This window comes from Triticum dicoccoides, chromosome 3B (genome assembly GCF_002162155.2).
Source record: "Triticum dicoccoides isolate Atlit2015 ecotype Zavitan chromosome 3B, WEW_v2.0, whole genome shotgun sequence".
Taxonomy (NCBI): domain Eukaryota; kingdom Viridiplantae; phylum Streptophyta; class Magnoliopsida; order Poales; family Poaceae; genus Triticum; species Triticum dicoccoides.
In genome coordinates, this window is record NC_041385.1 from 187,140,450 (window position 1) to 187,152,426 (window position 11,977).

The 11,977-nt window shown below is 45.9% G+C and overlaps 1 protein-coding gene across 1 annotated transcript; it reads left to right on the forward strand.

Annotated features, from left to right (window-relative positions):
- Window positions 1–7,545: 7,545 nt before the first annotated feature.
- On the forward strand, window positions 7,546–11,313 carry LOC119275466 (30S ribosomal protein S6-like). The gene is made up of 2 exons (XM_037556317.1): window positions 7,546–7,874; window positions 10,817–11,313. Exons 1-2 carry the CDS (start codon window positions 7,692–7,694, stop codon window positions 11,078–11,080), a joined length of 447 nt encoding a protein of 148 aa, XP_037412214.1. The 5' UTR covers window positions 7,546–7,691; the 3' UTR covers window positions 11,081–11,313.
- Window positions 11,314–11,977: the final 664 nt, after the last annotated feature.

The window sequence follows — 11,977 nt, forward strand, 5'->3', positions numbered from 1 at the left end:
CTTAACTTTGAAAAAGCTTACGACTCGGTTAGTTGGAATTTCCTTCGACGAGGGCTTCTGGCCAAGGGCTTTGACGGTGCAGTGGTTCACAGACTTATGCAGTTGGTCACGGGTGGCCACACTGCGGTCTTGCTCAACGGGAACATCAGTCACTTCTTCGTCAACGGCAGGGGCCTGAGGCAGGGTGACCTGGCTTCTCCCCTCCTCTTCAACTTTGTGGCTGACTCTCTCTCCCATATTCTGACTCGGGCTGCGACAGCTGGTCACATTACTCCTGTCAGCTCCCACCTTGTCCCTAATGGCATCTCTCACTTACAATACGCGGATGATACGATCATTATGGTTGAATTGAATGATGCTTGCATAGCCCACCTGAAGTTCCTTCTCCTTTGCTTTGAAGCTCTATCTGGTCTAAAGATTAATTTTGCCAAGAGTGAAGTCATTGTTACTGGGGTCTCGGACGCTGAGGCCCAGAGAATTGCTCATCTTCTTAATTGCTCACTAGGCTCTTTTCCATTCAAATATCTCGGCCTCCCGATCCCCCCCCCCCCCACAAACTGTTGGCTAAAGATTTTGCTCCGACCGTTACTAAGGTGGGCAACCGGTCCTGCCGTGGAGAGGCCTCTATAACACCCAAGCGGGCAAGGTTGCCCTAACCAACGCCTGCCTGTCCTCCCTCCCCATGTTCCTGGTGGGCTTCTACCTCCTTTCGGGAGGGACTCACACTGGTTTTGATAAGCACGGGGGTGCCTTTTACTGGAATTCGGCGGACAACAAGCGCAAATACAGGATGGTGAAATGGAAATACATCTGCAGACCTAAAAACCTTGGTGAGTTGGGTATCATTAACACGGCTGTCATGAATAAATGCCTCATTTTAAAGTGGTGGTGGAAAATTATGTCTTCTGTGGAGACCCCCTTGTGGATCACCATTCTCAAGGCTAAGTACTTCCCTACATCGAGTCCCATGTTTGCTTCATCTTCTGGTGGCTCCCAATTTTGGCATCAACAAGTTAAAGTTTGCCCGATTTTCCAATCCTTGGTCAAATTTATAGTCAGGAATGGCAAATCTACTCGCTTTTGGTTAGACAGGTGGTGCAGGGAGGCCACCCTTGCGGTATCATTCCCGATCTTATTTTCTTACTGTTCTAATCCGGAGATCTCTATCTTTGAGCTCTCTCTAAATAATTGGGATCTTGACCTTCGTAGGACACTATCTCCTGTAGAGTTGGAAGACTGGCATCGCCTTATTGCTTGCTTCCCCTTGTTCTCGGAGGAAGAGGACTCGGTGGTCTAGCCCCATTCTTCTTATCGTCGCTTTTCGGTTAAGTTTGTTTATGCTAAACTCATCTCTGGTTCCCCCACTTCCAAGTTCAAGTGCATTTGGAGTGCCCGTGTCCCTCCTAAGATCAAAATTTTCCTTTGGCAAGCTTTCCGTGGGAAGCTTCTCGCGGCGGACCAAATCCGGAAAAGGAATGGCCCGGGCTCGGACAGATGCGCCTTGTGTGGGGACATTGAAAACACTGATCATATCTTCTTTCGGTGCTCTTTGGCTAAGTTTGTGTGGAGTTGTATCCGTTATTGGCTGCAAGTGGATTGGAACCCCTCGTGTTTTGTGGATCTGCGGAGATTGGCCAGCGACCTTCTGGGGCTTCTAAAAGGGTCTTCTGGGTTGGGTTTGCAGCGATCTGTTGGTCGCTATGGACCACTAGAAACAAGTTTACCATTGAACATATCTTCCCGGCTAACCCTGTTGGTTGCTTATTTAAAACTGATGTATTCCTGCAACAGTGGCGATCATTGATTAAGGATGCGGACCGCGAGGCCTTCGACGCTATGGTGTCCAAGATTCGGGCTATGGCTTCCTCCTTGGCACGCAGGCATCGCAAGGCGTCTTAATTCCTAAAGTTGTACCTAGCTTATCTTATTAGGGCTGGGTTGCCTTGTATACGAACTTATTCTATCTGTCTGTTCTGCTTATACTGCTATTGTGTGATCTGCTGTTAAGTGTGCTACTCTGTCTGGTGGCTTTATTTATAAAGTCAGGCGTATGTCTTTTATCTAAAAAATGAAACAAGGACAAGCGAACTGCGAACACCGAACCCTAGCAAAAGAGTAGACCTCAGGTTGAGGTCTACGTTCTGTACGAGTACAACACACACAAGTTTTTTCAGTGTACATCTGTCTTATTCACGTCTCGATTAGCAGATGCGTCATGGATCATCCTGCAACATATGCACCGGGCGTCATCACACTATCACAGTACATAGGTACGTACGTGATCTTGCCTTGCGGACGTGGCGCCGTTGAAGCGGGCCACCACCACCCCCATGCACGCACGCGGACGTGGTGCACAGTCACCGCGCACGGAGTAGGCGGCGTTTCTTCGCGTACCAACACGTGACAGGGTTAACCTTGCTGGGGCAATAAATTCAGACGATACATTCAAGAGAACTCGTGAAGCCAATTGCGAAGAGCAAAGCGACGCTGAGGTCGACGGACCATCTCTCTCTTCCTTCATTGTCGGGCGACCCCACCCGTCCGTGTCAGGCGCGCACGGCGGGTATCCCGCGGTGATTCGCGCGGCGATTTCCCTGCCGTTCCGGCGACGCACCGCACGAACGCGACGCGAGCTGGCGCCGTCGCCGGCCCATGGTTTGCCACAGCCAGCAGGATCGACGGGCATCTTCTCTTCCTCGCCGGACAGAGACGTACGTACGCGACGTCCGGTCATCCATCCGATGCGGTGAGACAGGGCCGGGAGATTCCTCCGTGGGCGTCTCTTTCCCCGGCCAATTCGCGACGCGAAAACAAAGGGGAGATTGTGGAGCGTGACAGGAGGATATCGTCGTACCGCCCCACGGGAGCAGCAGCCTCGCGTGGCTCCGTGGCGCGTGCGCGGCGGGCGAGCGTGGCCACCACGGGAGTCATTCATCCCGGGAATGGACGGACCCGGGCCGTGGGGTCCCGGGAAATATATACGTGCTCGTCGCGATCTCTGCCGATAGGGATTCGAGGGGCGCCCGCTTGGCCCGTTGTGCTGCAAGAAACAACACAGACCCCACACGCCTACACGCATGTTTTTTCTTTTGAGGGGCACGCCTACACCTACACCCATGGTAGTAGCATCACAAGGAAGTCCAAAGTCTTTTTTTTTTTTTGAGTTGGAAAAAATAAATCACAAGGAAGTCCAAAGCCAGTTGACAAGCAAAGGCTCGGATATTGACAAGCGAGGGATGCAATTCGTAGGGTCTGGGAACATAGTGTGTCACAATTGCCGCAATAAACCGAGCACTCAGCTAAGTTGTTGTTTCACGCTTAGGGCATCTCCAAAGCTGACCTCAAACCGTCTGCGTCTGTCTAGGCCACGTGATCCGGATGTGTTTTATCATCCAATGCGGCCTCACAACCGGTTTAAATAAAAATCATCCGGTTTTATGTTAAAACTTTCCAAGTTTGAATGAAACTTGGCTAGTTTGTTTAAATTTCCGTCGAAAGTGATTGGATGTTTGTGGCTAACTTTGGTTGGCTGGCTCACACATCATTATCCGCGGACTGGTCACTACCGATACGTGGGTGGATACGGTGTTCGACTTGATAATCAGCGTTGGAGATGCCCTTAATAATGACCTCAAGGCAGAGTCACGAGGAATACTACGCATCGGAACATACTTTTATCTTTTCCCCTGTCGTAGTCGAAGAATGTCCATAACACGAGCAAGCATATATATTTTAGGCTTTTAGTGACAACCAAACATTTCCAACCGTTCTTTTGGACTACGAACATGTGTACATTTGGGACCATATGCTGGCATGCACACATACTCTTTAAGGACAACTTCAACGCGGATATCGTCCTAAATGTTTGGATTGAGATATCCAAAATAACACAAACTGGAACTAAACATAAGGAAGGCTCATGGGCATCCAGACGTCCGTCATGTCGGACCCCGACATGCCTGGCCCATCGGAAAATCATTTGGAGCCCGCACATTTCGACACATTCCCATCACTGTTTTTGCGTGAGAGGCACCCTTCCCCACTACCTCACTGTTCGGTCGTCCGCCGCCACAAAGGAGCAGCGTCGGAGGACACGACGAAGATAATTGTCATCCCACCGAGCCGGAGGAACCGAGGGTGGTGGTTGCCTTCAAGGCCGCATCCGTGGAACACGCCGCCCGCCGCCACACAAGATGAAGAAGCGAGTAAATAGCATAAAACTAACACAAATTTGGGTCAGGGTTCCACAAAACTACCATTTCTGAAACTTTCCAAAAGTCTACCACAACATTGGTTGGCTATTTCAAGAAAACCACCATGTTGCACTGATGATTATGTTGGTTAATTTTAATCGTGATCATGACAGATCGGGTCCACTCGTTAGATCTGACGAGGCATAAAAGTCAACACTGTTCGCTTCAACTGTTATGGCAGGTGGGCCCCATGTGCTTGTTGGGGAACGTAGTAATTTCCAAAATTTCCTACGCACACGCAAGATCATGGTGATGCATAGCAACGAGAGGGGGAGTGTATCTTCATACCCTTGAAGATCGCTAAGCGGAAGCGTTTGTCAACGCGGTTGATATAGTCGTACGTCTTCACGATCCGACCGATCCAAGTACCGAACGCACGGCACCTCCGAGTTCTGCACACATTCAACTCGATGACGTCCTCGCCTTCTCGATCCAACAAGACGGGCGAAGTAGTAGATGAGTTCCGGCAGCACGACGGCGTGGTGACGGTGTTGGTGAAGAACAATCTCCGCAGGGCTTCGCCTAAGCACTACGGAAACTATGACGGAGGATAAATTAGAGGGGACGGGGTTGCCGGCACAAAGCTTGGTGTTTCTTGATGTGTCTTTGGTGCTAGCCCTGCCCCTCTATTTATATGTTGAGCCTTGGGGTCGAAACTTGGAGTAAAAGCCTCCACAAAGTCGGTTTCACCCGAAAGGCAAGAGTCCTTCTCGGACTCCAGGGCCAGACGCCAGGGTTCCCGGCGTCTGGACCCAGACGCCAGGGACCCTGGCGTCTGGCCCCTGGACTCCGCAAAACTTTCTTTTGCGCTTTCCAAAAACCTTGTGGGCTTTTCCCTTTGGCCCAAATAACGTGTTCTCGTACCCAAACATTTCGGGAAACATCCGGAACCCCTTCCGGAGACCAAACACTATTATCCCATATATCAAACTTTATCTCCGGACCATTCCGGAGTTCCTCATCATGTCCATGATCTCATCCGGGACTCCGAACAACATTCGGTCACCAACATACATAACTCATATAATACTATATCGTCAACGAAATGTTAAGCGTGTGGACCCTACGGGTTTGAGAGCTATGTAGACATGACCGAGACACCTCTCTTGTCAATAACCAATAGCGGGACCTGGATGCCCATATTGGCTCCTACATATTCTACGAAGATCTTTATCGGTCAAACCGCATAACAACATACGTTGTTCCCTTTGTCATCGGTATGTTACTTGCCCGAGATTCGATCGTCGGTATCTCAATACCTAGTTCAATCTCGTTACCGGCAAGTCTCTTTACTCGTTACGTAATGCATCATCCCGCAACTAACTCATTAGCCACATTGCTTGCAAGGCTTATAGTGATGTGCATTACCGAGAGGGCCCAGAGATACCTCTCTGATAATCGGAGTGACAAATCCCAATCTCGAAATACGCCAACTCAACATGTACCTTTGGAGACACCTGTAGAGCTCCTTTATAATCACCCAGTTACGTTGTGACGTTTGGTAGCACACAAAGTGTTCCTCCGGTAAACAGGAGTTGCATAATCTCATAGTTGTAGGAACATGTATAAGTCATGAAGAAAGCAATAGCAACATACTAAACGATCAAGTGCTAAGCTAACGAAATGGGTCAAGTCAATCACATCATTCTCTTAATGATGTGATCCCGTTAATCAAATGACAACTCATGTCTATAGCTAGGAAACTTAACCATCTTTGATTCACGAGCTAGTCAAGTAGAGGCATACTAGTGACACTATGTTTGTCTATGTATTCACACATGTATTATGTTTCTGGTTAATACAATTCTAGCATGAATAATAAACATTTATCATGAAATAAGTAATAAATAATAACTTTATTATTGCCTCTAGGGCATATTTCCTTCAGTGCTAGCCTTTTTATAGAACAACCCCTACAATTTTTTTTAGAAAGCAATCGGGTCCCTACAAATTTTTTTAGTAAGCAATTGGGTCCTTGCATTAAAAAAGCAGTGGCCTGGGAATCAAAGAAGGAGGTATTTGATATTTGACCACCAATCTAGCAACTCTTGGGACCAATTGATGTAAAACTTACTGAACATTTGACGCTTTTTAGGTGTGATCGCATGTGTATGTAACTATTAAATGTATGCTTAAATTGATATTGATCTAGATATGCATATTAAATGAGGGAGGTCGGAGAGAGGCAAACATTTGATGACCACGATTAGATGACCTTCAATCCAGCTCTGTCGACGAACACATTTGGACATATCCGGACATTTGGTATGTCCGTTTGCCAAACCCTATTTGGCGCTTAAGGCATCAAATATGGTGTGAATAGTACATGACGCACTTCCCCACTAAGGGTAATCGACTGGCCCACGGGACTCCACTGTGTAGGACCTTGCACCGGTTTTAGGAAGCATCTATAGTATTTTTGTTAGATTTTCTTTCATGCTTTTTTTTGTTCCCTTTGTTGTTTTTATTTATTCTTTATTATGTAAAAAATGTGAATACTCTTTTAAAATTCTTGATTTTTTATAAACTTGCGAACCTTTCAAATTCATGAACATTTTTTAAATTCATGTACATGTTTCATATCCGCGAACATTTTCAAATTCATATTTTTTTAAAATTCACAAATGTTTTCCAAATTCTTGATTTATTGAAAAACCATGAATGTTCTACGAATTTGTGAACTTTTTTTTAAATTCATGATTTTTTAATTCGTAGGTATTTTTGAAATTCATGAAAATTTTCAAATTCACAATTTTTTTGAAATCTGTAACCAATATTTTCATTAGGAAACATTTTCAAAGTCCTGATTTTTTTTTCCAAATTCACCAAAAAATTGTGAAATTCGCAACCAATTCTCAAATTAACGTACATTTTTAAAATTATTCAACAATTTCTTTAATTCAGGAATGATTTTCGAATTCATGAACTAATTTTGGAGGTCACAAACAATTTTAAAATTCATGAAAATTATTTTTGAGTACGCATTTTAAAAAAATGTATAAACTTTTTAAAATTATGGGAACATTGTCTGGATATACAATTTTTTTATCTGTTATAAATTGCAAGTCTCTTTTTTTTTAAATCAGCACCTGCTGTTTTTTAGGTTATAGTGTAACCCTACGACCGAGCAGCACTGAGCTATCAAGCGAAGCGAGCGTGGTTCGCTCGTTATTGGGCCACCGCCGACGTAGGCACGAGCTCCGTATAGGCTGTCTCGGTCCATTTTGGTTCTGCACTTTCCGGTCCAGTATAGGCGCTGAGTTGACACTTGTAGGCCAGAGGTAGAAAAGCCCAAACAACCGCCTGCCCTCCCCCAAGTCCGGGTCCCCGAGATCGTCGAACAGAGCGGCGGCGCGGCGGCGGCGTGGGTGGGAGAAGAGCCAGCGAGCGCGAGGTACAGGCTCGCCGAGGGAGAGGAAAAGAGGAGCTCCGGGCAAGATGCCGCTGTACGACTGCATGCTCATGGTCAAGCCGCTGGTGACCAAGGAGGCCATCGCGGAGCTCGTGGCGCGGGTGGCGGCGCGCGCCTACCAGCGCAACGGCGTCGTCACCGAGCTCAAATCCTTCGGCAAAGTGCACCTCGGCTACGGCATCAGGAAGCTCGACGGCCGCCACTTCCAGGTCCGCCCCGATCCGCCGCTCTTTATCTGTACTCCTCAACCGTAGCCTCGCATCCCCCCTGCGACGTGCCTTGTGGCAGAGCGGACTGGTGACGATCTGAGTCGTCTGGTTAGATTGGTGCGTGTAGGACGAAATGTCTAAGTTGGTATGAGTGGTTCGGCCTCTGGAGTTTCGGTTCTTGACGGCGTGTGTGTGTGGTGCCTTTGACGTGCTCGACGAAATGCCCAAATAGGGTTGGCCGTCGGCTGTTAGAATGTTTGTGGGCATTGGCCTCTGCATGCTCGATAGAATGCTCTAGCGGGTAAATTGTGTAGGTTCAGATCATTCTAGTGATCGTAGTTAGTGTTATTACATGATTCAGGAACTCAGGATTCCACTGGTCGGGTGGCTCGCAGAGATATGCTGCATGCTGTGATCTGTTTGCTCTGACTACTGAATAGAAGGTTGTGGCACTTGGATCTTTCACGTTCTGGGGTTTAGAAGTATTCTTGGGGAAAATGGTCAGTCGGTAAGTGATTCATTTTTTTTTTTTGAACCGGGCCTCCCCCCTTTCCATTACTTAGCATAATGGAAATACAAAGTCTCAGATAACCGAAACTAGTAAGGCTAGGGAAAGAGAAGAAGCGAGTTCGGAGCAAACATCAGGAAACCCACTGTGTGCGCCTGTCATCAGGAACAACAGACCATGGGGAGAAAACCTGATGTCACCCAAAACCGCACTACGATCCTTCTGCTCACCCCTTTTTATGATCCTTCTGGCTGCTACACGTTGCCACCAACCACAGTTCCGGCGGGCTCACCTACCGGGCTTGCTTACATACCACTGTGTCCATAAAGCCATAAGGTTCAGCTTAGCTGACGCCTCTGCTTCTCCCACCTCCACTACCACACATGTTTTTTTGTCCCAATGAGTGGTATTAATTTCTTAGGCGATTCAGATCGCTCACATAAGCACTCATGTCCCTGTTTTCCTGGACCCCAAATCACTGGAAGTGATGTTGCTTCTTCAAGGTTAGAGGGTGCTTGGATACGTTTTAGTCCCATGACTAAAAGTAGTGGGACTAAAACGTGTTAGCCTCACCCATGCTTGGATCCAAATACTAAAGAGACTAAAATCAAGTTATTGAGCATTTATTATCCTCCAAACCCTCCAATCCAGAACTCGCATGTGTTAAAGAAAAGGAATTAAATGAGGAGAGAAAGGGCTAATACATATTTTAGTAGGTTTCTTATGACTAAAATTTTTTAGCCTCAAGACTAGTCCTAGCCTCTTTTTAGTCAGGGGTGCTTGGAACTTTAGCCTCTAAAAGAGACTATTTTTAGTCAGACTAAAAATAGTCCCTTGAATCCAAGCCCCCTCTAAAAGTAGTGGGACTAAAACTTGCTAGTCTCACCCATGCTTGGATCCAAATATTAAAGAGACTAAAATCAAGTTATTGAGCATTTATTATCCTCCAAACCCTCCAATCCAGGACTCGCATGTGTTAAAGGAGAGGAATTAAATGAGGAGAGAGAGGGCTAATACATATTTTAGTAGGTTTCCTATGACTAAAACATTTTAGCCTCAAGACTAGTCCTAGCCTCTCTTTAGTCAGGGGTGCTTGGAACTTTAGCCTCTAAAAGAGACTATTTTTAGTCAGACTAAAAATAGTCCCTTGGATCCAAGCACCCTTCTCGGCAAGTTTGAGCTTACTTATCATATTGATGTTTCTGAGCCTGACCATGAGAACACTCTTTGTACAGAAGAAGGTTTCAGCACCTATTCTTTTTTTCTACTCCATATCCTTGGAGATCCTTGAATACCACGCTCAAGGGCTTTATTCTACATCGAAAACAAGTTTCACTCTTCCCATTGCTTGAGCACACCTGCCATCATTACAATCTTCGCAGTGTGGTCAGCCTGTCTCAGACAGATGCTCACCTGGAACATGTTGCGAGGCCTCAACCCCTAAAATTCTTGATCGCGGGGAGGCTGCTTTGTTGGTCTTCAGGTTGAGACCCGGCAACATGTTCACCACAAGCATCTAAGCAGAGAAGGTCTGACCAATGTCACAAAGACTATTGCCGAGTGTAACTAAACAATATATTGTTACTTCCTTGAACTAAACTTTAGAGCTATCATGCCTTTCCCGAGTTCCTTTTGCTACAGTCTTCCGAGTGACTGTTATTGAGGTTATGATTTTTCTTTCGTCTACAGGCTATCCTTTCTCTCTTATACACCATGTATTTGTGTTAAGTGTATCTTTTGATGCAACCTTACTTCTTAAAATTGAATCCAACAGCGAGTCATTACCTTCTACGGTTTCCTCGCCACTTCTTATGGGAGATTAGTGAGTTACTGAACAATTGACAGTGGTTGGTTGGTTGGTTGGTGTGTGTTTAGTAAATGTAAGTTTGACAAATTGTGAACACATGTCTCCAGTATATTTCGTATTATCACGTCGTCGTCTTTTGAAGTTTGTAGTTCAGTCTTTGTTTTGAAATAACTCGTCAACTTCGACCATGCAGTGAGTGTTATATCTGTCTGACTAAGGTTTGTAGCTTTCCACCAGTACCGAATTGCGATGGACTCAGTAGCAGTGTCGGTGTAAAAATGTTTTTTTCAACAACTATTCGATAAAACCTTTGATCAAACAGTCAGAAACTGAAATGCAGCACCCTGGAATGCAAGTGTAAATATTCCTTTTTCCCCGCTACTCTTTGATAAAACCTTCGATCAAACGCTGAGAAAAGTAAAGCACAGCACCCCTAGAAAAGAGTTGACCAAAGCAGCTGGGAGGCACACAGAATGCATCTCAGTGTGTTTGAGAATTGTTCTATGCACTCCTGGTTAAATAATGTTATATTCCAACTGTTGGTCATTGCCATCTTACCTTGCCACTAGTATTGTGGACGTGGTCTCCTGTTTTCCTGATTTGCTGAAGTTGCTGTTGCGTTTTCAGGGTCAACTTTTGCAAATGACCATGATGGTTCCACCTTCCTTTACTCAAGAACTGCACTATCTAAACAAGGAGGACCGTCTGCTTCGCTGGTTGGTGGTGAAGCACAGAGATGCGGTGTATGGTCTGGAGTTCATCAACGAGGATGACGGGAGGTACGAGATGGACAGTTTCCGGCGTAAAAGTAGTAGTACTCAAGATGACGAGGATGTTGATGAATATGACGACGACGACGACGATGACGAGTACGATGTCAAGGAAGAGTAGATTGGTGTCTCAAGATCTCTCACAAACTTTATGTGTTGTCTTCCCAATACTGTTGACTATAAAGTAGGGCAAAAATTAGAGCCATTGGACTTTGCTGTTTTCCGAAAGAACCTAGCGCACTTGAAATCTGACTTTGCATGTTTTTCCCATGTAAGCTTCCAATAAGGAACCCATGATCTGATTGGTACATTATCATCACTAGGTTTATGATGTGGTACTTACTTTCTTTGTCAGTGTCCGTTGTGAAAGAGCATTGCAAAAATATGGGAAACGCTGCAGACTCCGGAGCGTTATTTATTCATCAGCATAGTATGTACGGAGTGGTAAACTCCCAAACTCTATGTGTTGCCTTGCATGCCGTCTGATGCAAAGGACCTCCGACTGATCCACCACACGGGATCAGTCGCCTTGCATGCCGTCGGACCACAACCGTTGGATCATGCACGGGCGCCTCATTTAGATATTGATCTCTTTCCATCTTACTAGGATCTTTGGGGCTTAGTTCATATTTGGTGAGACTTCTTTCGAGCTCATCTTCTGGTGTCCTGAAGTAAATGGCAACGGTTGTTCTATTGTTTTATCCTCACTGTTATCGTACCCACATGGTTGATGATGATTAATTCAATATGGCTCATACGATCATATGCTCGTAGTATCTAGACCTATGGTTTGCATAGTGATCTGGGCCTCCGGTTGTATAACTAGACGTATTACTTTTCTTTGAAATATAGGAACAGTTGTTCTGCCACCCGCCTGTGCACAATTAATGCTAGAACAGATGTTAGTCCTCTACGGTCTAGGGTCGTGGTAGCATTTCCTGGACCGACTATGTCTAACATCAGGACCAGGATCGAGGCGTCCGTCTAAAGCTATCAACACAATTTATTTAATCCCGCT

Coding starts and splice junctions, on each gene's coding strand:
- LOC119275466 (XM_037556317.1), top strand. CDS start 7,692: ATGCCGCTGTACGACTGCATGCTCATGGTCAAGCCGCTGGTGACCAAG. Junction 7,875..10,816: donor TCGACGGCCGCCACTTCCAG/GTCCGCCCCGAT, acceptor TTGCGTTTTCAG/GGTCAACTTTTGCAAATGAC.